We start from the raw sequence: 27,137 nt of genomic DNA on the forward strand, positions 1-27,137 counted from the left end.
TCCAAACTAAATAGCAAGAGAAGAATCACTTTACTCTCAAAAAAATTTGCCTCACACAAATTTGGAAGAAAACAAATACTCTCTTTTCCCCCCTTCCAATGTGTAGAAAGCAAGCCTATTTATAGGCAAATTATAAGAGTAATTGAATCCTAATAAAACTCTTTCAAGAGTAATTGACTCCTAATAAAAACTCTTTAAAATTATCTAAGAAAATAAATAAATAATAACCTAACCAATAAAATTACTTAACTCATAAGTGATGTGTCCCAACCAATAAGAATTAAGTAAATAATAATAATAATAATAAGATACATAAAAGATTAATCCACCAATTTATGGGCTTTCACTATTCCAAGATTGGTCCAGTGAATTGCATTCCCGTATTTGTCAACGTCACGAACATGATGACTTAAATTTGTAGCAACAAAGTCTTGGACAAAAGCATTCATCTTTGATTTTAATTGTCGTACCTTGCTTCGAGTGATTGGACCACTAGGAAAAACAACCCCTTGAGTGTCACCTCCTTGGCTCGTATCATTTTGAGTTGTTGATTTGAAGGCTTTACCAATAGTTTTTGGAGCTTCTTTGGCCTCTTGCTTGTGATTAATCTTCATCTCATAAGTAGAGAACTAATTAGCTCATCAAGGGAGATCTTGTCCAAATTTTTTGATTCTTCAAAAACCATTACTTTTTCCTTTCAAGATTTTGAAAGACTGTTGAGCATCGTTTTCATTCTTTGTTGGTATAATTTTTCCCATAAGCTTTAAGAACATTGATAATGTCAATGAATCTATTAGACATGTCTTTAATCCCTTTATCCAACTTTACCTTTAACAGCTTATAATCCAATGTGACTTATCTATAACTCTTAAACTCTACTTGTGCCTTCATGAGCAACATATCTCTTTGGCATCGTTACAAAGAGACTTTATTGTACTCATTTGGTCTAGTAGCACCAAATAGAGTATACATAGCTTTTGCATTTAGCTAAGCTATCTTCGTATCAACTTCATTCTATTCATCTTATTCTTTTGGCACAATAGAGTCTAATACTCTTTTCTTGGGATTGAGGGTCCATTTTTTATGACTCTCCACACTTCATATCATTAGTTTGGATGAATAGCTTCATTTAGTCCTCTAAAAGATAGTTGATACTAGACTGTCCATGGTAGGGGCGGCCTACCCACCAACCCGTCCAAATATGGGAGGTTCGGGTAAAAATATAGGCCGAAATATGGGCTTGGGCAAAAAACGAGGCCCGTTTAAAAATGGGCGGGCTCAAACTCAACTTTTTGGCGGGCCAGCCCACCTTACCAATATAATAAATATATATTTTTATTTTATTTTTAATTTTAAAATACTTTAAAAATATTTTTTATTTTTTATTTTTAAAATATTTTTTGTGTTTATTAAAATCGGGCCGGGCAGGCTCTCGAACTTACTCTTTTTTTTCCGGGCCGGGCCTAGGCAAAATTTCAGGCCCATATTTCGGGTCGGGCCGGGCCCGGGCCTAAGAGTCGGGCCGAAAATTTTTTCCGAACCCGGCCCGGCCCATGGACAGCTCTAGTTGATACCAGTGAAGAATCGTGATCTCATTGATAAGTGGCCTTCTCCTAACATAATTGAATTTGACTCAAAGGCCATGAGATAAACTTCCTCCATGCAAGTAACTTCTTGTTTTTTTATTTTCATTTTGAGCTTCTTGTGGATCTTTTCGCTTGGTTGTAAAACCATCACTAAAGTTCTAGCTTTGATACCAACTAAAAGCTTAATAGAACCAAGAAATCTTAAATAAAAATCTAAGAAGATCATAAATCAATAGACACTAATATTTATAGTGGTTCAATCTCAATTGCCTTTTCTTTGCTAAAATTTTTTCAAATTCACTCTATTTGAATCGATACTTTAAAGGGCAAGGTATAACTTTTGTAAACATCGTATCTTTTGAAGGGAAAGATATAACCTCTAAAATGCCCTTAAAATTTTCTACCCACTAATCTTAAGTAATCTAAAAAATAAAGGAAATAAAATATCAAACAATAAATGGCTTCCTCAAAAGTATTGGTTTGCAAGAGTAAACACTTTTGAATCAAACTAAACATTTACACAAATGCTAAGAACTCAACCCAATGAGTAATTACAAATGAAATTTGAATATAAGAAGAATAAACGATGAAATCTTTGAATATTTGCTCTTTGATATTTTTAACTTTGTTTCTTGTCTTCTTTTTAATGTTAGGAGACTTTTATTTACATTCTCTCATTGATTTCTAATCATTTAAAGCATTAAAGTATTGTTCCACAAAGATAATAATAAAAAACAACTAGCCATTTACAAAAGGGGAATCAGTCGGAGGATCAATGTCTTGCCCTTCTACAAAAAGTTATTAGATGACCAATCCTACCTTAGCAGGGATCGATCTTAGGCCTGAAAATGCTTGTAGGTTATCTCAAAAATGATAAAGAGCAACAAGATTTTGAGTATTTGAAAGTCTTGAAAATATTTTAAAAGGAATTTTATAAATATGATTTTATATGGCAATAGTATACATATTAATATAAATAAATTAAATTGGTTATGTCTAATTGATAGTTGAAATTTAAATAAAAAAATCATACAATTGATTTTTGAAATTAATTGAAAGAATAATTTGAAAATTTGTGTGATCGCATATACAAATTAATAGTCAGTATTTTAACCTTTATAAAGAAATCACACCATTGTCTTTGTATTTTCATTTGTGAATTAAATGGTAAATCAATTAAAATGTCAAACTAAATTAAACTATACATGCATCACACATCACTAATTTTAATATATAAAGATAAATATCAAAACTATACATAAATTTTGATTCAATGTGCAACATCATATATGAACTTTGGTTTTATGCGATTTTATATATGAAATTTTATTTGATTCAATTTTACAAATCACTAACAACATTATCGAATTAGCACCATTTCATGTTGATATATTGCATACATAAGCAATTATATTAATCTTTCATTTTTTTAAATGTGATATGAACCGAATTCAAGTTTCATGTGTATAATTGCACCAAATCAAAGTTAAATTAAAGTGTGCACATAAAATTGATATTTATCCCTAAGATAAAAGAGTTTTATGGAAAAAGTTAATGATTGTTGGTAAATAATGATAAGTTATAAATCTATAGATGCAAATTCAAAAAGATATTAATATATATCAAACAATTTTCATATAACCGTATAATTGTTTCTTGAAAGAAAAAAATAATCATATAAAATTAAGGGTAAACTACCAAAATAGACACTTTTGTTTACCTCAGGTTACATTTTAGTCACTTATGTTAATGTGTTGTAACATTTTAGTCACTGGGCCATTAATTGCCATTAACGGTGTAACGGTAAGCTGACGTGACATGTTAAATCATCATTTCAACTAAAAATTTTATGTTAAATTATACAATTGGTCCTCATATTTTTCGTTTTGAGCAATTTATTTTTTTCTTTTATGTTCTTTTAACTTTCCTTTTTTTTTCATTCACTTCAACTTCTTCCTTTGTTTTCCTCCTTCTTCATCTCTTTTAATATAGTTTTTCTATGTTTTCTATTTGTTAAAACTAAAGGAGAAGAAGAAAAGATAATAAAGAAATAAAAAGAAAAATTAAATTGTTCAAAAAATAAAAGTATAGGGACTAGTTTTAACAAATGGAAAACATAGAAAAACTAAGTTAAAAGAGATGGAGAAGGAGGAAAACAAAGGGAGAAGCGAAGAGAATGAAAAATAAAGAAAAAAAAAGAAAGTTAAAAGAACATAAAAGAAAAAAAATTAAATTTGCTCAAAATGAAAGAATATGGGGACCAATTGTATAATTTGACCTAAAATTTTTATTTGAAATGATGATTTAACGTGCTACATTAGCTTACCGTTACACCATTAATGGCAATTAATGGCTCAATGACTAAAATGTTACAATGCGTTAACGTAAGGGACTAAAACGTAACATTTCAAACATAAGTGAATAAAATGTAATATGAGGTAAACAAAAGTGATTATTTTGTTAGTTTACCCTAAAATTAAATGATATAATACATGACAAAACTTTAAGCTATTTATACGTCAAAAATTAGGTCCTCCACGTAAAAGTACGTTTATTTTTGTAGATGTTTTGGTTTAAATATATATAAAGATTTAATTGAAATTGGGAAAATCGTAAGTATGAATTAAATCACAACTTTTATTCACCCTGTTGCTTTACATGCATATCTTTTTCTATCATGCTAGTCGTCCTTCTTTACATGCATATCTCACCCTTGCAAATTTGATGGAACGGCTTGAGATGTTGTTATCAGAGGAATCTTTGCACCTTCAGATGTGGACAGAATTTTAAAGCTTCCGCTTAGTATTTCAAACCTTCTAATGGGATGAGTAGAGTGTGAAGTCGGGCTATAGGGTGGATGTTAATAGCTTACTGCTGTTCCGAATCTGTCTGTTACGGGGTGTTGGCAAAGCATTTGGAATTGTGACTTGCCTCCTAAGGTGAAAGATTTTCGCTGGAGGTGTTTGACAAGTTTTATCACGTGCGAGGTGTTGCTTGATTGGAAGGGTATCCATGTGAGCGGTACAGGTTGCCGGAGGATATTGAGCACGTACTATTGCATTGCTTTAAGGCAAGATCGATATGGGACAAGCTTTCTGTCTGTGTTGACAATCAATCTCTCTCTGGTTTTATAATAGGTTGCTTTGATGGGAGATTCGGTGGCGCTAGGAATTGACTCCTCACCTCTCTATGGGTATGGCAACACAAAGACTTCAATCATGATCATCTTATTGCTTTTGCTGATGATTTTTTGCAGCTTTCACGTTCGCCAAGATGCGGGTTTTGTGGCAGAAGGAGCCACTTGACAGGGCATTTGGATGCTCAGCTTGTTGAATCAATAGCGTTTTGCTTGGATTAAAAACATAGGATTTGAGCTTGACTCCAAAGCAGTGTTAGTGTTTCCTTTTATTATATGTAAATTATTTTGTTCACCCACATTTACGTCAATTATAAATCCAAAAGTTATTGACTTGAATCCAGTATTTCTTCCTTTAAATATGGTACACTTGGCAAGTCTTTAAAAGGGCCCAAATCCTTAACCTTTGAACTTGAATTGGGCCTAATAATCCGAATCTTATAAAACCCCAAATCCTTATTAAGCAGCCATGTGTTATTGCTCCTCACACACAATGCCACAACACTCCACCTGTCCCTCCTTTCTCCATTTCTGCCCACCTACCCCGAGGCAAAGCAAAGAACATTCCTGAACCGCCCAACCCCTAAAGCCACCTCCGCTTCCTCCATATCAGATCTAATCTCCCCCAAACTGAAAATGGCGCTAGAATGGGTAGTGCTTGGCTACGCCGCGGGTGCAGAAGCCATCATGGTTCTCCTCCTCACGCTACCTGGCCTCGACGGTCTCCGTAAGGGCTTGATCGCCGTCACTCGTGGCCTCCTCAAACCCTTCTTGTCGGTGGTCCCGTTTTGCCTCTTCCTTCTGATGGATATTTACTGGAAATACGAGACACGGCCTAGCTGTGAGGGCGATTCTTGTACTCCTTCCGAGCATCTCCGTCACCAGAAATCCATTATGAAGAGCCAACGCAACGCGCTTCTCATAGCCGCCGCTCTCCTTTTCTATTGGCTTCTTTACTCTGTTACTGGCCTTGTTGTTAAGGTCGAGCAGTTGAATCAGCGCCTTGAGAGGCTTAAAAATCGGGATTGAGTGAGATAAGTGCTTTTTTTTTTTACAACGCTTGTGTTTGGGCTACACTTTTTGTTGTGATGTTTTAAATTTAGAATTCCCTCTCTGTTGTGTTTGGCTACTATGAAGGATTTTATTATCTTACAAGAATTACATGGTCATATTGTTTAATCTCTGTTTTCTCAAGTTGTAATTTGTTAGGCTTTTGGTTAAAATTATGCTCTCTTATGATTTTGTTTTTGATTCAACATAGATGATGGCTACTTTTTGAATTGGAATTGAGGTTTTGGTAATATGTAGCTGCAATTTTTAAGTAAGAACAAGTTAATTATCATTTGGGAGTGGGTGTAGTATTCATATTATCGAGTTCAGTGCCTGCCATTTGTGTATACTAATTGAGGCTGAAGTTCATAGGTTGTTACTGTTCAATCAGACTGTTTTCAGAACCTGATGTGTAATTAGAAGCATCAAATCCATGTCAGGATGATCTAAGTAATTTATTCTTTATGTTGTCATTTTGGTGCTTTCTAGTTTGTTCCATTAAAATAAGTAGCAGGTTTAGGAATTTGGTGGTCGAACATGGGTTTAGTAAGTTGAAAGAAATTGAGCATCACTATGTGAACTGAGGTGTTGGAGATTGCGGCTTAAAATCTGTCCATTGTGGTTGGTGGTAAGTGGTAAAAGAGGGAAAGGGTATTTGGAGGATGTCCAACATAGGGAACTTGCTTCTATAATGCATGTCATACCAAATGGACAAACTTGAGGCTAGGGGTGAGCATTCGATCGAATCGAATCGAATCGAAAATTTTCGAGTTAATCGAGTTTTCGAATGTCATTTTATCATCTTAACTTTATTTGAAGTTTTCTCGAATCGAGTCGAGTGAGATGGAATTCGAATCGAATCGAATATATTTGTTCGAGTTAAATTTTAAAAAATAATTTTGATCCTTGTAACCATTGTCACCCATTGTAATAAAATTTGTCCACCTTAATCAAAATTTTTATTAACTTTCATCACTTCATAATTTATTTATTAATTTTTATATATTGATTAGTTTCTTTGCTTACTTAGTTGTTTTAATTATCTTGATTTTTGTCACTATGTATTTTAGAATTAAAAATATATTAAATGTAAAATATGATTTTAATAAAAGTTATTTTAAAAATAAAATGTGAAACCGATACCAATATAAAATTTTAACACGAATATTTTATGGCATAATTAATAATTTAATTTTAATATAAATATTTAATATGACTAAATAATTTAATAATATAAATAATATAAAATGTGAAATTTAATTTAATAATATAAATAGTAGATATAAATAAAATTATTACTATTTATGTTTAGTGATTTTTTGAATAATTTTGATTTTTATTTGAGAGTAAAAGGTAAGAAGTAAAAGTTTAGGAGAAAAATAAAAAATTTTGGAGAATAAAAGTTTGAGGGAAAGTAACTAGATGGAGGGAAAATATTAAAAAAAAATTGGAGGGGGAAGGGTTTGGGATAGATGGGAGGTGGGATGGGAAGGAAATAAAAGTTTTAGGGGAAAAGTTGGAGGAAGTAAAAATTTTGGGGGGAAATAAAAGGTTTTGAGGGTTTTTGGGAGTAAAATTTTGAGAAAAAATAAATGGGAGAGTAAAATTTTGGTGGGAAATGGATTTTGGGTAGATTGGGGGTTGGGAGGGGAGGGGAATAAAAGGTTTGGAGGGAAAGTGGGAAGGAGTAAAAGTTTTGAGGGAAAAGTAAAAAGGTTTGGGAGTTTGGGGTAAAAATGTAAAATATTATAGTTTGATATTCGAATTATTCGAATTATTCGAATTCGAATTCGAAAACTCAACTCGATTCGAACTCGAAATTCGAAAAAAAATTCGAGTTGACTTAAATAACTCGATTCGTTTAACTCGAAATTCGAATTTTTTTTCGATTTTTCGAGTCGAATCGAGTTTTGCTCACCCCTTCTTGAGGCTGATTTTAGATTAATATTAAATATTTGTTTGTTTGAATGATATCCAAATAATTTAATATAAGTTTTTAAGTATTTTAGATATAAAAAATCAAATCTTTCATCTTTGAATCAGCTTGTGTCCTTGTAAACGATTCTACAATTTTAATGTTTTACTCAGTTCTTTCCTTAAAAACATTACTATTTCTTTTATAGGATTCTACTTACTATTTTTCCTTTTGAGTTTCTTCATGCCAAGTTCCACTTATTTTAAATTGTTTTTAATGTAAGTTTTGTTTTTTCATTCTCAAATTAGGTTAAATTTGCTTGGCCATCATTCTCTTTTGAAATCAATATTTGGTCTATTGCCAAAGATAAATATATATATATATATATATATATATATATTATATTATTGTTAACCTTTATCTTCAACAAACATAACACTTTGCATCTTCACGTTAGGGTAGAATAGAAATGGAAAAGTTGCATGTATCACGTATTACATATTAGCAAAAAATCAATATTAGAGGAGACTATCTAAAAATACAGTACTGGATTGACATATTACAATCTCAACGCTGAACTAGAACCTCTCCACTTCTATTTAGATAAGGGTTTAAGCCTACTAAAATATAGAGTTGAGCTCCTACAAAAATATGCAATACAAGAGAAAGATGAAAACAAATAAATCGTTTATGAAATTTTCTGTCATTCTTGCTTTTTGGGTGAAAATTGTGTTTAAGTTTAGAATATATAATTGTAAGAGGGATGTATCCTTTACAAAAACTAGTTGTTAGGAGGGAGAAAGGATCCATTCTCATGGGTCCTTTTTTTTTATTAAGGTATTGATCTTTTGCCCTGTGCCTATTAACTCCTTTTAAAGAGCTATTCATCTTATGTTTGTTTGTTTTTTTGGTGAAAAATAATTACCAACTCAAAAATCATACATTAAGAGTAAAACATCGTGATGGGGTCCTCCATCAAGCTTAAACTCATTTTTCTATTACATACTGACTTGATGATCACACTACACCAAAACAAGCTTTTAGCGGCGTTTTTAGCGGCGTTTAGATAAAAAACGCCACTAAATATCGATCATTAGCGGCGCTTTATGGAAAACACCGCTGAAAATAAGCATTAGCGGCGTTTTCCAAAAAGCGCCACAAAAAACCTAAGCCCGACGATGCCGTTTTCAGAGCTTTTGGGGATTTAGCGGCGTTTTTAAGAAAGCGCCGCTAATGGTCAGGGCTTTAGCGGCGTTTTTGAGAAAGCGCCGCAAAAAAAACATAATCCCAACGACGTCGTTTTGTGGGCTTTTGGGGATTTAGCGGCGTTTTTAAGAAAGTGCCGCTAATGGTCAGGGCTTTAGCGGCGTTTTTGAGAATGCGCCGCAAAAAAACATAAGCCCAACGAGGGCTTTTGGGGATTTAGCGGCGTTTTTAAGAAAGCGCCACTAATGCTCAGGGCTTTAGCAGCGTTTTTGAGAAAGCGCCACAAAAAAACATAAGCCCAACGACCCCGTTTTGTGGGTTTTTGGGGATTTAGCGGCGTTTTTAAGAAAGCGCCACTAATGCTTAGTGCTTTAGCGGCGTTTTTGAGAAAGCGCCGCAAAAAAATAAGCCCAACGACACTGTTTTGTGGGCTTTTGGGGATTTAGCGACGTTTTTAAGAAAGCGCCGCAAAAAAACATAAGCCAAACGACGCCGTTTTGTGAGCTTTCGGGGATTTAGCGGCGTTTTTAAGAAAGCGCCGCTAATGGTCAGGGCTTTAGCGGCGTTTTTGAGAAAGCGCCGTAAAAAAAACATAATCCCAACGACGTCGTTTTGTGGGCTTTTGGGGATTTAGCGTCGTTTTTAAGAAAGCGCCGCTAATGGTCAGGGCTTTAGCGGCGTTTTTGAGAAAGCGCCGCAAAAAAATATAAGCCTAACGAGGGCTTTTGGGGATTTAGCGGCGTTTTTAAGAAAGCGCCACTAATGCTCAGGGCTTTAGCAGCGTTTTGTGGGCTTTTGGGGATTTAGCGGCGTTTTTAAGAAAGCGCCACTAATGCTTAGTGCTTTAGCGGCGTTTTTGAGAAAGCGCCGCAAAAAAATAAGCCCAACGACACTGTTTTGTGGGCTTTTGGGGATTTAGCGGCGTTTTTAAGAAAGCGCCGCAAAAAAACATAAGCCAAACGACGCCGTTTTGTGAGCTTTCGGGGATTTAGCGGCGTTTTTAAGAAGGCGCTGCTAATGCTTAGGGCTTTAGCGGCGTTTTTGAGTAAGCGCCGCAAAAAAACCTAATCCCAACGACGCCGTTTTGTGAGCTTTCGGGGATTTAGCGGCGTTTTTAAGAAAGCGCCGCAAAAAAACATAAGCCAAACGACGCCGTTTTGTGAGCTTTCGGGGATTTAGCGGCCAAAAAAATAATGACACGTAGAAATAATTTGAAATAAAACACATGGAAAAATTAAAATACTATTATTTAAAATAATTGAAAAAGAGATAATAATAAATTTGTTTAGGGTTTTTGGTTTAGGGTATATGATTTATCTAAGATTTAAGGCCGATTTAAGGAGTATGGGTTTAGAGTTTATGGATTAGGGGTTGGGATTTAAGGTTTAGGGGTTAGAGGGTTAGGGGTTTAGGGGTTAGACGTGCTAGGGGTTAAAAGTTAGGGATTTAGGGGTCGAGTTAGGGTTTTGGGTTTAGATTAATTATTTTTTAAATTTATATTTTAAATATGTTCTTATATAATTGTAAAAGAGATAATAATAAATTTGTTTAGGGTTTTTAGTTTAAGGTATGTGATTAATTTAATATTTAAGGCCGGTTTAGGAGTTCATATTTTAAGGTTTAGGGAGTATGAATTTAGGGATTATGAATTAGGGATTATGGTTTAAGTGTTGGGATTTAAGGTTTAGGGGTTAGGGGTTTAGGGGTTGATGTTAGGGGTTAAGAGTTAGGGATTTAAGGTTTAGGGATTTAGGGGCCGAGTTAAGGTTTTGAGTTTAGTTTAATTATTTTTTTAATTTATATTTTAAATATGTTCTTATATAATTGTAAAAGAGATAATAATTAATCAAATATATTGAAATTATGAGTATAGTTTAAATTATTTAAGAGATATATAATAGATAGACTTTATATGTATTGAATGGTTAATTTAGGGTTTACTTGAGATTTGTTAAATGATAAAATTTTGTACAATTAATTAATGCTTTATATTTAAAAAATTTAATCTAAACCATTTGATATATTTAAATATTAGTTTAAATAGAATTAATAAATAAGTTAAAAAAGTAATAGATTGATATGGATATTTAGGTATAATTATTTATTTTGAGAGGACCAAATTATAAGAAAAAATACAAAAATAAAATGATATGGATATATAGGTAATTATTTAATTTAGATAATTCTAACTTAATAATTAATTACAACCATTTTATCATTTGTTTTCTTATTAAAATATACAATATATATTTATTTTGAGAGTACTTGTTTTTTTTATTTTATAAAAAATCAATTTATAAAAACAAAATAAAAATTTTAGCATAGCAAAAGGGCGTCAGTTTTTTCAAAATGAAATAATATTTTGGGGCGTTTTTATGGAAAACGCCGCAAAAGATAAGCAATAGCGGCGTTTTCTATAAAAACGCCGCAAAAAATAAATCAATTTATAAAAAATAAAATAGCAAAACAGCGTCATTTTGTTCAAAATGAAATAATATTTTGCGGCGTTTTTATAAAAAACACCGCAAAAGATAAGCAATAGCGGCGTTTTTATTAAAAAAACGCCGCAAAAAATAAATCAATTTTAAAAAAATCAAAAAAATTGGCATAGCAAAACGGCGTCATTTTGTTCAAAATGAAATAGCGGCGTTTTTTATAAAAATGCCACAAAAAATAAATCAATTTACTAAAAAATAAAAAAAAATTTAGCATAGCAAAACGACGTCATTTTGTTCAAAATGAAATGGTAGGGTTTTTATAAAAAACGCCGCAAAAATAAATCAATTTATAAAAAATAAAATAAAAAAATTTTAGAATAGCAAAACGGCGTAGTTTTGTTCAAAATGAATTTTTTTTGCGGCGATTTTATGAAAAATGCCGTTAAAGGTAAGCAATAGCGGCGTTTTTAGAGAAAACGCCACAAAAATAATTTCACTCCATTTTATAAAATCCCCCTTCCGAAATTCCCTACTTTCCCCCCTAAAATCCCTAAGCCTTTCCTTTCAATTTCCAAAAACCAAAAATTGAACTCCACTACGACAACACACACAAACGCCTCTCACATTTTTGCTTATTTTTAGGGTTCATTTTTTCTTCTTTTATTAACCTAAATTTCATTTCTCCATCCCAAAAATCCTTGGATCAGGTAACTTTTCCAATAAAGCTCATTCAGTTTTTTCCTTTAAATGTTTTTGCGGGTTAAAAATCAAATTTTTTTACTGTCCATTTGTTCATCTACAACTTTTTTTATCCTGGGTTTTGTCTAATATTAATAAAAAATCTTTATATTTGCTTCAAATTAAAAATCTCTTCTGCATGAAGAAAAGCAGCAAAATTATGATTGTTATTTTTCCAGGAATCTTGTTGTTCATTCTTGTTTGAAGATTAGACATTATTATTGATGTATTATTGATGGTTTCACGCCCAAGGCCCTTGATGTATTTCGAAGAGAATTTGATTTCTTTGACATGGATTGTTTGGTGACATGGATTGCAAAAAATGATTTTTTGGTTACTCGCTCATTACTCCCTCTTCTTCTCATCTCCGTCGTGCGCCCTAAATCCCCCAAATAAAAGTTTGTTTTTCTTCAGCTGAAATCCCCCAAATAGAAATCGGACCGAGCAGCTTTACATCAAGGAAGAAGAAGAGTCTGAAAAACAAAAGCAGCTAAGTTGCCTTTATGGCTTGTGAAGGCGAGTATTTTTGGCATGTAATTCAGCTACAAAATTTTCAGTTTTTTGTTTGGCAAAAATAGAAAGGCAAATCCCCAAAGCCCTTTGGATTAAATGGTTTTAATTATAGTAAATTTGACTTGCCCTTTTGTTTTACCTTAATCTACTTTTGCTAGTTTGTGGATGCTTTCCCTTTTCGTATTTTCTCTCTATTTTGATCATCTTCCAACAGATCGGCTTCAGATGGGTGAGGTAGTCTCTACAATTCCAAGTAGGTTTGCCTTTGCCGGCTACTCTCTCAATTCTTTTTTATCATTCTTGTTTTGGGTTTTCATTTTTTTTCTAAATGACTGACAGCTTCGAAGCGCCATTTTTTTGAACTCTTTTTTTGCAGCAAGCAATGGCCCCAAAAGGTATTTGGATTTTAGCTTTTACTGGTTTTAGTTTCATTGGACGTAATTGTTAACTCGATGATGTCTCTCAAGCAAATGCATCAAAGCTAAAAGTTTATATTACTGGTTTATTGTTTTTATAGTTTTAAAAGTTGTATCTTTGGGTTTATTATGGTTCATTATTTTTATTGAATATGTAGTTGCTGCCCTCTTTGAATGTCAGTAGAGGCCAGCCAATTACAATATCTTTTGAAGTGATTTGTGTTAGATATTATTTTGCAATGGCATTTGTGTATGCAGGGCGAATCCATAATTTATTTTAGGGCCAAAATTGAATTGTAATTTTCTGAGATGTCAAATATATATTTTATCATATATTAGTTTATGATTTTATAATTTTGAAAGGATTAAGTATACTATTTTTCCATTTTTGAGGGGCCAAAGCATAATTTTCCTTTATATTGATTTATAATTTGGTCATATGTAAGGGTTATAATTTGATCATATTATTGGTTTATCAACTGTACAAAAATAATTAGAATCATGTTAATGAGTTGATATGTAGGGATTTTTTGACTGGTTAGAGCAATTCTTATGAAATAGAAAAATTACAAATGATTCTTTTAGTAAAAACAAAGGAAGATTAGTTGATGATGACAAGCTGTATATTATAAAACTAATGGTGGAATGGATCTTTTATCCTTAATCAAGCTGACTTCAAAGTATAATTGCATAATATGGGTACTTCTGAAATTTGAAATTTACTATTTCTAAAGAGCACCAAAACCAGATTTTCATTTTTATTATTTTTCTTTTCTGGGTTTTGTATTTAATATATATACAGTCACAAAGAGCTCTCTTTGTTTTTTTAGCTGCTGTTGCTTTCTTTTTGCCACCATTTCTTTTCTTTTTCATGGTCTCTCATTTTACCATTTGTTGCCTTCACCATGGAGATGGAGAAAAGGCTTCTCTTTTCACTTCTTTTATTCTAGCTGCTTCTTCTTTTGGATTCCTCTTCAGCTCAGATGCAAGGTATTTCCTTTTATTTATATTTGTGTAGTTGTTTAATAAAATGGGTTCTATTTGTTCGTTGTTTGCAACTTTCTCCATGTTTTGTGAAATTTATGCTTTTCTTGTGATATGTGGTTTAAGGGCATCGATTTTATGAGTTATCTCATATAAACTCTTGTATTTTTAGGCTATTTTAACCTTATTAATACCTCATCTATTCCTCTAGAAAAATGTTTAATCAATGTAGGCCACATTCTTGCTCATCCTTAATGAATTGCATGCTTTGGTTGTTGATTTTTATTTTTATTTAAAATATAAAGCAAGCCTAAGCTTAGACATCCACAACCTAAATCCCTGCCATACAGACACAGTAACCAACAGGCAGGCTTAAAGAAAGTAATGCTTTAATTGGGTTGTAGAACATTCATTATAAAAATTCTTGACAAGGTATAGACTTGGAAATCCTAGAACCTACTCTTGTCTTGTGTTAGAACTTTAATTATTAAATCAATATTCGTCTCTGACATATACTCCCAGTTATGCTAGATGTTGGTACTAACAATCTAAAGCTAATTGAAGACCCGCTTTGTGAGTAAAATATGTGCTTATTTACTTTGTTATTCATAGAATGGAACATATGAAATGCTTGGTGGTACTTTGTTTTATTTACCGATTGTGGAGATTTCTTTTGACATGTTTCTCTTTGGGGGTTTGGACAGATTTAGGACTAAGACAACCAAGGTTAGAAGGGGAAGAATATTTATCAATTATTGATGAGTTCATCGAAGCGGTTTTAACACGTTGGCCTAAGGCTATTGTACAGGTTTCTCTCTTTCAGAAGTAAGACTTTTGTTTTATGCTTATACCATGATGTTTATTTGATGGTTACCCCATTTAGTTTGAGGATTTTCAAATGAAGTGGGCCTTTAAAACTCTGAAATGCTATCGGGAAAGGTTTTGCATGTTTAATGATGACGTACAGGTGAGCACTTGGCCTAGCAAGTTGCTACTTTTATGGATAGGATTAGATTCTAGTGTAACTTAGATTGCTGTAGCATCACTATGAATGCCACCAATATTAGAAAGTTGTGCTTACTTAATTCTCTTAGGTAACTGCTGGAGTTGCACTTGCTGGATTGTTAGGAACTGTAAGAGAACAAGGTTGATCTTTGGATGATTTTCCAAACCACAAGATTGTTGTGGTGGGAGCTAGAAGGTATTTGGCTGACTTATAAAGCTTGGTCTTTCAATCTTTCACCATAATTTTTCTTTGGCTCATTGCATCCATTCCCTCACAGCTTTATTTCTCATAAAAACTTTTCTTTCTGGCTTCCAGTGCAGGGCTTGGTGTTCTTAGCATGGCTGTTCATCCTATTTGTGCGAAGCCTTTTATGTTCTTTTAGATATGTAATGTCCTTTCTCTTGTATAATGAAGATGTAGATTTTATGAACTAATCATGTAAAAATGTTTTGCTAGAAAATCATCTGGGGATTTCTTTTTATGATATCTACTTCATTCATAGTTTTCTTTCTTTTTAGTTTCTTAGTTCTACGAGAAAATCTTTATGGTTTGACTCTAGGAATCTAAATTTTCTTATTTTAAATTTTAAAACTAAATTCATTAATTTTTATATTTAGTTTTAAAGTTAAAATTTTCATAGAAAATTTAATTTAAATAATATTTTTTTTATTTATCCTTAACAAGTATATTTAAAGTTCAAATTTAAAAAATAAAACATAATATAATATTTATCATAAAAATAAATATTATTTGATTAAAATAAATTTTTTTAAAGCTTATGTCTTTAGTGGCGTTTTTGCTACAAGCGTCGCTGAAGGTTTGTTCGTTTGCGGCGTTTGTGAAAGAAGCGTTGCTAAAGGTCATGTTCTTTAGCGGCGTTTGTGGGAAAAGCGCCGCTAAAGGTCTTGGTCTTTAGCGGCGCTTAAGAAAAAAACGCCGCTAAAGAACATGATCTTTAGCGGCGTTTTTCTCTCAGCGCCGCTAAAGATCTTTAGCGGCGTTTTTGTTTGTAAATGCTGCAAACGTTTGTGACGTTCTCGTTAGCGGCCTTTTTTGCGGCGCTTGTGGAAGCGCCGCAAATACCTTTAGTGGCGTTAAAAAACGCCGCTAAAGGCCTAAAAAAATGCCGCTAAAGACCTGTTTTGGTGTAGTGTCATGTCTGTGATTTCATTTTCTTCTCATGAATGAATTCTTCTTACCAAGGCCGACCTAAACTCTTTAAAATGATTTTAGATTTAACTCAAAAAGTAATATATAACATAAATATTTTTTGGGTAAACTACAAAAATAGTCACTTTTGTTTGCCTCAGGTTACATTTTAGTCACTTATGTTTGAAATGTTACGTTTTAGTCATTTATGTTATTATTTTGTTACGAAGTGATCACTCTTCCGTTAAGTTCTGTTATCTCCCTAACGATAATCCTACGTGGCAGTCCAACTAAATTTTAAGTGCCAACTTGGATTTTCTAATGGGATGAGAATAGATTTTTAATTAAATAAATTTAATTAATTAAAAATTTTAAACCCTAAATTTTAGTTAAAAAACCATTCATCTCCTTTTTTTTTTAGTTTTCTTTTTCAGTTGACTAAGAAAGCTATTATCATCAGAATTTTTTATTCACCTATAAAAACAAAAGAGGATTCAATAGAGGGTCCAGGTATGTCTTCTTCACCGACAAATTAATGTTCTAAGACTTAAAATCAAGTGGTTGTCGATAAATTTATATAATAAGATGAACTGCAATGACTGTAGCATGTGAAAACCAAGCCAAAACTTGAAGAAGCAAAGGGTTGCCATTACACTATCTGGAGACTTTCTGAAGGAAAGTCCAGAGGCAATGGAAAAGATCACCATGAGCATCAAGGTGAGTCCATAAACTCGTTTTCGGCCTAATTTATCACCAAGCCAACTAAAGAAAAGCTGTCCAGCTAAAGTTTGGCAAAAGGCCACACCATTAATAGCAACTACAATATGAGGATGCAAAGTTCTAGGCTTTTCAAAAAGTGCATCGAAGTAGTAAATACGACCGAACAATTTTGTGATAAGAGAGATACTAAAAAAGGTCATAAGCATCAGTGAAGAAACCCATTCCAGCAATCACAATTGTAGTGAAATGGTACCATTGTGTCTTTGCTGCATCCAAACCATTAAGAACTCCAAGCTGGTTTGCCATTTTTGTCTTTTTTTACCTGAAACCAGATCAAATAGGAAATTAACAAACATAGGAATTTTGGGTTTTCTCAGAATAAACAATCCCATGTCAAATAAAAATAGAAAAAACCCCAAGTTGAACAAAAGCTGGTTCAACCATTAAAACAAATTGTTTTGGCTTTTCATTCTAGGATGTTAACTGGAACATCATTTTTTCACATGATGTAGTCATTGTAGTTCATCTTATTACATAAATTTGTTGACAACCACTTGATTTTAAGTTTTAGAACATAAATTTGTCGGTGAAGAAGACATACCTGGACCCTCCATTGAATCTTCTTTTGTTTTTGTAGGCGAATGAAAAATTCTGATAATAATAGTTTTCTTAGTCAACTGAAAAAGAAAACTAAAAAAAGGGGAAGATGAACAGTTTTTTAACTAAGATTTAGAATTTAGAATTTTTAATTAATTAAATTTATTTAATTAAAAATCTATTCTCATCCCATTAGGAAATCCAAGTTGGCACTTAAAATCTAGTTGGACTGCCACGTAGGATTACCGTTAGGGAGATAATGGAACTTAACAGAAGAGTGATCACTTCGTAACAAAATAATAACATAAGTGACTAAAATGTAACATTTCAAACATAAGTGACTAAAATTTAACCTGAGGCAAACAAAAGTGACTATTTTTATAGTTTACCCATATTTTTAAAAATATTTCTTTTCAATAATGTTAAAATTAATCTTAAATATTGTTGTAGGCATTTGCGGTTATCAAATTCCTAACAGCAATTTATTTTATGGATCCTAGTTTTTACCAATGTAGGAATCTACACAATATCTTATTAAATTAAAAAATAATGTTGCACTGCTAGCCAACAAATGGTTGCTCGATAAACATCTCTATCGAGATAACAATATGTCCAAATCTTAATTTTTGATAATTTTATATTTTTAAAATTTTTTTGATAAAATCTCAGTTTTAAGTTATTATTAAATATATAAAATGTAAATTTATAAAAATATTTAAGCCTATAATATATATAAATATATAAAAACGTATAGGTTTATAAATATATATATATATATATATATATATATATATATATATATTTATAAATTCTTACTTCAAAAGCAAAATAATTTAAAGTTTTAGTATTTAGCGAAGTAAGAATGTAGATGAGATTTTATTAAATTAAAAAAGATAATTAAATGGTTTTGCAGAATGTTTTAATTGCAAAAGTTAAGTGGGACAATCATTTTTGTTGTCTTAGGGTTTCAAAATCATTTAAGTCTAAATGGGCAATATTCTTTAAATTGGAGTCGATTTAATTACAAATTATTAAAATTAAAAATTATAAATTATACTAGCAGTCATTCAACTTTAGGGTAGTTAACAAAATAGTCGTTTAGGTTTCATTTTATTTACTCAACTTTTGAAAAATAACAAAACAGTCACTAACGTTATAAAAAAAGTGACAAAACAATCACTGATTAACAATTTTCGTTAATGCCTTAACGGGATAGTTGATGTGGCAAGTTAACTGCTGATGTGACCAGTTAACTTGTCACGTTAGATGTCCACAGTGGAAATCCACCCAACTTAAGAAGAAATTGAAAAAAAAACCCTTAATAACAAAGGAGGGGAAGAAGAAGAAGAAGAAAAAGAGACTGTCAAAAAAAAGAGTCTTATTTGCCTAATTTGGCGGGGTCTGATTCTTTGCCATTTAAACTCCATGTCTTTGCTCTTTTTCTTCTTCTTCTTCTTCTTCTTCTTGGCTCTCTTCCTCTGTAACTTTCCACCGTTAAAACACCATGTTTTTTCAAGATGTAATGCAACCACCAAATAGATAAATCTCAGCTTCACTAAAACACCCAAAAACAAAGACAAATAAATTTTCTTTCGAACCCAAATCAATGAAATAGAAAAAAAAATTAGCCCATCAATTGAACCAAGGGAGTTGAATAAATTTGAAAAAAAATCCAGAAAAGAAAATCTTGCAAAATGGGGGTCATTTCTTCAAAATTTGAAGATTTGAACATTACCTACCATAATCAGGAGTGAGGAGAAGCGTGGGTAAATTGCTTTCCCTTTGTGTTACTGTGACCCCCAAATCAACAACATTCTAGTTTGAAACTGCAACAGCCATGCCTGAGTAACTGCAAAAGAATATGAAGCAATTAGGTTAAAGCTTTGGCCCTAGATCGTTACCTTTGAAGTTTGGAAGAATCACTTGCAGGGTTGCAATATGGGATTTATACAAGCCCAAATTTTCCCGGGGCCCAAAACCACAAATTACCAGCCCAAATCAGAAACCCAAAGCCCAATAAAATAAGCCCAACTACCCAAACCCAATTCAGCCCAAAATTACCCTGGCCCAACAGAAGTTAAACTAAGGTTTCAGCTTTTTTGAAACCCTAGCGCCGTAGCTCTCTGTCTTCTGCCACTGCCATTCGTCACGTCCCATCCGCCCATACCCTCTGCCTTTGTAGCCCGCCACCAAACGCCTGCAAAGAAGAAAGAAGGGACAACCACAGCAATAGAAAATAATGACACAATCGGCTATAAAAGCCGAAGCAAAATGTAACCTTTTTTGGCTCTGAACACATGAACATTTGAAATAACAAAAAAGAACAAGTTAAAAGGTGATCTTTGGTTCGTTTGTTTTCGTTGGATCCATTTCTTATTTATTTATTTATTTATTTTTACGTATATAAAATAAATAGATTAAAAAAGGGGAAAAGAAAGTACCTGATCGCCTGTGGCCCCGTCGACGGAGGACCCTTCGCCGTCGACGGAGGACCTTTTGCCGTCGTCGGAATCAGGCCTTAGAAGGGGCTAAAGCCCTCGGTCTCTCGGTTTGAAGGCCAGGTCTTTGTGCACTGAGAAACAAGGGCCGAAGAGCCCGTTTCTTTCACCGTCAGCCTGTGGCTACGACGATGGTGCGTTGGAAGCCGGAGAGACCTTAATGGCCGGAGAAAGGGCCCTTTTTTTTGAGAGAGAGAACCTAACTCTCTGTTTTTTTCTTTAAAATGAAAGATGAATGCTTTGTTTTCTGTTTTTTTTTTGTTTTTATATGGGGCATTATACGGCACCGTTTTGAGCATTGGCATCAGTGGCCAAAACGGTGCCGTTTTGGCATGACCCGTACCCGACCCGATCGGTAAGCTTAGGATCCGCGTGTTTCTGGATAAAAGGGGTTATTTATGCCTCTAGTCCTACCGCTTTTGAGGTTGTTTGTAATCAGGTCTTATCCTTTTTTGATCTTTTCAATTTTGCCACAAAATTTTATGTCTCTCTCTATTTGGCCCTTAATGAAACTGTGCGTTTCGGAGGAGAGGAGGAAGTTGCTCGATCGGTCCCTCGTCCTTCCAATAGGCTTCATTTCAGATCCTGCCCTTCATTATTTATTTACCTATTTAAGCCCGAAATCTATTTTAAATTTTAATTTAGTCCTTCGTATTTTGTTTATTTTCTCCTTAATTAATAAACTTGATATTATATTGTTATTATTAATTATTATTGCTGCTATTTGCTCATTTATACCTTTAAAAGTTCAAATTTATCATGTATATATATCTGCATATACTTGTATTTTTACATTTTATACTTTATAACTTATATCTATATATCTATATACATATTTTTATTCCTGCAAACACATAAATATGCCTATATGTTTTATATTTTCATATAATTTATATACATACATTTTTTACATGCGTACACATATAATTTTTCAAATTTATATACATGTATATAAATATTTACCTTTACATTTTATATGTTTTATAACTTTAATACGTATATATATATGTATACATATATACTCATTTTTATAGTTTATATACATATATTTATACCTATATACATATTCGCTAAATTCTTGTAAGTATATATTTATATGTACGTACTTATATATTTTTGTACTCTCTAATTTGTATATATATTTACACCCATATTTTTAATTTAATCTAAACATATATAAATTTTAATCATTTACTTGTTTATATATCTTTTAAACTTTGATGCATACTTACGTATATTTTTATATTGTATAATTTTTTATATATTTTTATTTTCATGAATACATGCACATACATATGTTTTTCACATTTTCATCATTTTATACATATTTATGTTTATATATATCTCTTATATTTGTATCATTTCGTTAATTTTGTTTATTTATTTACATGTTTATTATTGTTTGTTTTCTTGGTTTAGTTTCTAATTATTTGTTATTTTGCCCGTATGACTGTTTTTATTATTTATTGTTTTGCTTGTATCATTTTATTTGCATTGTCATCATTATTATTATTTTACATTTATTTTTACTCGGATTCGTCCAAAACAGAAATTTCAAAATAAAAATAATACTTGATATTTAGAATCTTCGAGAAAATCGAGCTCTAACGTATTGGGTTCCGATTTCCTTCGTTGAATCTAAATGATCGAAATTTTTTATATATAAAATATAAAAAACTCATTATCAAGAATTCGACATGTTGTGTCTTAATGTATTGGATATAACGCGTAGTTTTCTCGAGACGAGAATTTTCTAAAATAGAGAATAATAAATAAAGGCAATATTCGATGTTTAGTATTTTGAGAAATTGTGCCCTAATGTATTGGGTTGCAATCTTTCACATGACTTAAACAATTGAATACCCTTTTAAATTTTATCATGCGAATATTTTTTTAAACAAGCTCATTTCTGAAGAGGTAAAATATCGTGCCCTAAGTCATTGGGTGTGATATTTTCTCTTTCTGAAATGAGAGAATCTTAATAAGTAGTTTGATTTATGCAAGTTTTTCAATATAAGGATTGTATTTTGAATCCCTTCAAAGTTTTCAATTCTCGACACTAAGACACTAAGACACTAAGTAATCAACTAGGTACCAATTTTGGGCGTTACGAGGGTGCTAATCCTTCCTCATACATAACCGACTCCCGAACCCATTTTTTTTGAATTTCGTGGACCAAAATCGTTGTTTTAATAAAATTAAATCGTTTATTAAAAACAACCACTTTTTAAGGTGATCCGATCACACCTTATCAAAAAGGATTGGTGGCGACTCCATTTTCGTTTTAGTCTTCAAAAACCCAAAGTCGACCCCGCTTTTGTCAAAAAAATGGTGTCAACAGGATTGATTTGAAAACCGGAGGCATCTCCATTTTTTCTTCTCCTTCTTCTATTTCTCTTCTTAAACCCTAAATTGGTATTTATAGGGCTGTTAAATTGGTGGTAACTGGCCAGCTAGAGGATTTTTTGATACCAAGCATGCCATCATGTGTCATGTCACTTTGCCGTGATGTCTTTGATGGAAAACAACAAAAAAAGATAGCTTTGTCACTTTTACAAAGTTGAGTGACTGAAATGAAATCAAGGTGACTGTTTTGTCAGTTACCCCAAAATTGAGTTACTGTTGGTATAATTTATCCTTAAAAAATATAAAAAAAATTGATTTAATTAATTTTGAATTTAACCGGTTTAAGTAAGTATTCCTGGAGTAAAAAGAAAAGAAGAATGTGTTTGTAAAATTGGTATTGCATATTTCCCCCCTTAACATATTTTGTTTGAGCCAAGCCAATACCTAACCACCTCTACCCTGGTTCCGTCCGATGTAACTCTTCTTATTAAATTAAGCACAGACTTAATACGCGGTTGAATAGCGTGAGAAGAGACGGACTAGTATTCCTCTACGACCGCCATTAACATCCATCTATCTTAGCCATTAAGATCTCTCTAACTCCAATTTTCTTCTTCCCAGGTAAACATTCTCCTTTCTTCTCTATATCTCTCCCCCCTTTTTCTATTTTCTGCTATGTTTTTTATGCCAACCTTCATTCTTGATTCCTGATCTTATATTACTATTATCGTTAATTCAGTTTGGAGCGAGAATAGTACCCAGAAAGCAATCATGAGTGAGATGAAAGATAAATTGAAGGGCTTCATGAAGAAAGTCAACACCCAGTTCTCTTCTTCTTCTTCTTCTTCTGGTAAATTCAAGGGCCAAGGTCGAGTCTTGGGTTCCTCTTCTTCTTCTGGACCTGTTAACCCAATCCTTACTCGTCCCTCTCCTATTCCCAACCCTGCCCCTTCTTCCTCCTCATCCAATTCTAAGCCCGTTTTGCCTTCTAAACCACCGGTTTCTGATCAAAACAAGCCCAGTTCCAACTCTAATCCTGAACCAAATCACAAAACGGGAAGTGGGTTTGATCCCTACGACTCATTCATCACTTCTAGCAAGGTATCCAAAAATGGTTTCACTTTAAATGTATTCGAGTGTCCGATTTGTGGCGCTTCTTATAGGTCTGAGGAGGAGGTGTCTATACATGTTGAAACTTGTGTCAACAATACCAATTCATTGGATAGAAAAGGAACGGATGATGAATCAGGATCCAATGAGACTGCTTTGGAAGAGTCAAGAGGTGAAGTAGAGGTTCGTGTTAGTTCATTCCTTTCAGGGAAACCAGCAGAAGGCTCGATTGAGGTAGTTCTCAAGTTGTTGAGGAATATAGTTAAGGAACCTGGGAATGACAAGTTTAGGAAGCTTCGAATGAGTAATCCGAAGATAAGGGAGGCAATTGGTGAGGTAGCAGGAGGGGTTGAGCTGTTGGAATTTGTTGGATTTGAATTGGAGGAGGAAGGAGGGGAAATGTGGGCAGTCATGGATGTTCCTAAAGAGGAGCAGATTAGTGTGATCAGTAAGGCAATAATGTTGTTGGAACCAGGAAACATGGAAAAATTTAAGAAGAGTGAAAATATTTCCCCTACAGCTTCACCTGAGAAAGAGGAAACTGTTGAGTCAAAGAAGATAGACAGAAAGGTAAATGAACTGTTCGCTGATGTTTCTACTATTTCATCAAATCCACCTGTTCATTTTGGTATCTTGTTTTAAATCTTAACTAGGATAAACTTATGATCTGTAACTGACACTTTAAGTGGTGCAACTGACTGCTGCTATATATAAGGTTATATGTGTGTACAAAATAATAATTGTTGTCCTAGTGGATTATTATCATGTCCATTGCCAGAGTAAAAACAACACCAGCTGATCTAGGATGATACTATGGCTTTAGGGTCTAATATATAAGATTTTAGTTTATACGGTGCACGTGTATATATGATTAGATGCAAGATTTCAGTTTATTTATAATGGACCTGGTGGATCACTGTATTGTGTTCATACAGACTGGTAATATTGGGTTTTTGAAATGAATATGGTTAAATAATCGGTCAGTGTGGCCCTTCTGCAGGAGGCCTTCTGTTGAAATGATAAAAATAGCTATCCTGATGGTAACTTGTTTGATAAAGTTTCTAGAAATGTTTTCCGTAAATCACACTGCTGTTCTATATGTATGAGATCCCTGTCCTGCTACATTTCTAAATATTACTAAAAAGAGTGAAAGATGCTTTTTGTTTATGGAAAAGTTCAACTTGCTTTCTGTTCGATCCTTTCATTTTTGCAATTGTGCACTAATTCTTTCTCCTTTTATCTGGTAGAACGTTGATATTTAGTGATCATGCACAATTTTTATACTGTTGCGTGAGTAAAATATGTGATTAATCATGATATTAGATGTTCTTTATCACCTATCTCTCATTCTTCTTAATACATAAAATTCATTCATTTACATTTTATTAAGTCTTGTAGAATATCCTAACTCAGAACATGAATGTTGTTGTAGATCCGGGTGTTCTTCTCTGTACCTGAGAGTGTAGCAGCAAAAATTGAGCTACCGGATTCTTTCTATAACCTATCAAGTGAAGAGTTGAAGAGAGAAGCGGAGATGAGAAAGAAAAAGATTGCAGACTCCCAGCTTTTAATCCCCAAGTCTTACAAGGAAAAGCAAGCAAAAGCAGCCAGGAGAAAGTATAGAAGAACAATTATTCGCATCCAGTTTCCTGATGGAGTGGTGCTTCAAGGTGAATTCGCTCCTTGGGAACCAACTAGTGCTCTCTACGAGGTTAGTCCACTCTGTCTAGCTGTTTGTGTTATTCCCTACCTGTTACGCTAATATAGTTAAAAATTCATTCCTTTTATATATTTAAACAATTTTTGAAGCCTTGTTTCATATTTGATATCTTTATCTACGGGTATATTGGAGGTCAGCTATGGTTAACGATCATAAGTCTTAATTTCACACTGACATCATCTTTTTAACAGGATACTTTTGTTAGTATTTAACAGAGAAGGTTAGTTGCACTTTGGTTACAACATTGGAATATTTCACATGTATCCTATGTCTTATCCATATGATGTCCATTTTGGTTTGCATTTAGCAAAAGTGTTGCGAGGTTTTAACTCATATCCTGGATCCTAAAATGATGAATGGTCAGTGTTGTCATTGAATGCTAACCTTGATGTCCTCCTGCAATACTTAACATGGTTACCATTGCTTTGGAGATTGTGGTTTTTGGTCTCATCCCTCACTTATTTCAGTGGTTGTGATTTTCCTTGGAATCTTATACATGTGTATATGCGCTTTTTCATTTTTTTTTAATCTTTTATGCATGTGATAATTCCTGATCTTTGCATAAACCTCTTTACTCTTAAGCTTAAACATGTATTAGCTTGTTTAGAGAATTAAGTTCATTATATCCCAAGATAGAAAACTCAAAAAAGACTGTTTATGTTAGGAAATGAAGCTAAGAAAGAAAAAGAAATATTATACATGGGAGCATGAGAATAATAACAAAGTAGATTAGCTTACAATGAATTTAGTCAAAACTAAATGTGAAGACCCGTCAGTAGGGAGGGAGCAAGATGGATTTTCATAAATGTTGGCTTCATCCCATTCCAAGGTGAAATGATTTGTGCTGTTTGTGATGTTCAGTTTGTGAGTTCAGCACTGAAAGAACCGTGCTTGGAGTTCGAGCTGTTAGATCCGGTAATTGTTAAACTACGAGTGATCCCATCATTTCCTGCAGCAGGGGAGAAAGGCAGGACGCTGGAGGAAGAAGATTTGGTTCCCTCAGCACTTATTAGGTTCAAGCCTGTTGAAACTGATTCTGTCGTCTTCACTGGCCTTTCTAATGAACTCCTGGAAATCAGTGAGCCCCTTGTAAATTGACTAAAAACCTTCATCTCTATTTGTTGGGGAAATATACCCAACCAATTATTATATGCTTCGATTTTTAAAGCTGTGTGGATTCTTAGTGTGACATAGCCTGAATTTTCTCCCCTTTCTAAATCATCAAAATATTGTTGATTGGTTGTTTTTTAATAATAAATTCATTTCCAATATTCTAAGCCTTTGTAAATATATGAATTTAAAATATTATTTATTCTAATATATAATATTGGTTCTCCGTTATATAGTTAAAATATTGAGGGTGGAAATGAGGTTGCTTGTGATTGAATTTAAGCTCTCATACTTAAAATATAATATTCTAATTTTATTTTATTGTGTTTGAATTTAATACCTAAATTTTTCAAGTTCGAATTAGTTTGGGCTCAGGCTTTCTCGGGCTTGGGTTCTTTTAGATTTTTGAGGTCGGATTTTTTTTCAAATTCGGACTCGGATCGAGCTGGGTGTGCTCTGACAAATTCAAATAAGTTTGAAATTTATAAGTTATAAATATTTTAATTTTAAATATAATAATTCATTTTCTTTCATACAATGACGAAATAACTCAAATTCACCTTATTAAAAAGCATAAATTATATATAAAAAATAAATTATTTTATATATATTAATTAAAATGCTTATTGTTAGGGGTGTGCAAAATTCGGGTAAAATCGAAAAAATTCGGTTAACCGACTGAATTCGGTTAATCGGTCGGAGGTCGATTAATTATTTTTTAATTTTTTAGTTAACGGTTAATTCAGTTCGAAACCGGTCGGTTAATAGAATTTCTTCGGTTTAACCGAAAAAAATTAATAAATAAAATTATAATATATAAATAGGTCCACTATTCACTTAAACTCAATTTAAACCCAAGTATTCAACCAACCCAATTACCCAACCCAACCCAATCATAA

General features: G+C 32.8%; 2 protein-coding genes and 1 non-coding gene across 9 annotated transcripts; all 3 read left to right on the plus strand.

Annotated features, from left to right (window-relative positions):
* The first annotated feature begins 5,194 nt into the window (after nt 1-5,194).
* LOC105784985 (uncharacterized) lies at nt 5,195-6,008 on the plus strand. Its single transcript, XM_012610916.2, has one exon. The coding sequence runs from the start codon at nt 5,359-5,361 to the stop codon at nt 5,749-5,751; it is 393 nt and encodes a 130-aa protein (XP_012466370.1). The 5' UTR covers nt 5,195-5,358; the 3' UTR covers nt 5,752-6,008.
* A 5,801-nt stretch (nt 6,009-11,809) lies between these two features.
* On the plus strand, nt 11,810-15,487 carry LOC105794391 (uncharacterized). Of its 7 annotated transcripts, XR_008194484.1 has the most exons (8): nt 11,835-12,038; nt 12,484-12,835; nt 12,922-12,977; nt 13,910-13,988; nt 14,687-14,790; nt 14,866-14,949; nt 15,077-15,183; nt 15,304-15,487. It is a non-coding gene; the product is annotated as an uncharacterized LOC105794391 (transcript). The 7 variants fall into 7 exon arrangements; XR_008194481.1 differs by having other exon boundaries at nt 11,837-12,038; nt 14,687-14,949; XR_008194486.1 differs by having other exon boundaries at nt 11,810-12,038; nt 12,959-12,977; nt 13,829-13,988; nt 14,687-15,183.
* A 7,254-nt stretch (nt 15,488-22,741) lies between these two features.
* Nucleotides 22,742-26,399, plus strand: LOC105794392 (plant UBX domain-containing protein 2). Its single transcript, XM_012623550.2, has 4 exons — nt 22,742-22,919; nt 23,038-23,978; nt 24,841-25,119; nt 25,990-26,399. Exons 2-4 carry the CDS (start codon nt 23,070-23,072, stop codon nt 26,224-26,226), a joined length of 1,425 nt encoding a protein of 474 aa, XP_012479004.1. The 5' UTR covers nt 22,742-22,919; nt 23,038-23,069; the 3' UTR covers nt 26,227-26,399.
* Nucleotides 26,400-27,137: the final 738 nt, after the last annotated feature.

This window comes from Gossypium raimondii, chromosome 3, assembly GCF_025698545.1.
Source record: "Gossypium raimondii isolate GPD5lz chromosome 3, ASM2569854v1, whole genome shotgun sequence".
Classification (NCBI taxonomy): domain Eukaryota; kingdom Viridiplantae; phylum Streptophyta; class Magnoliopsida; order Malvales; family Malvaceae; genus Gossypium; species Gossypium raimondii.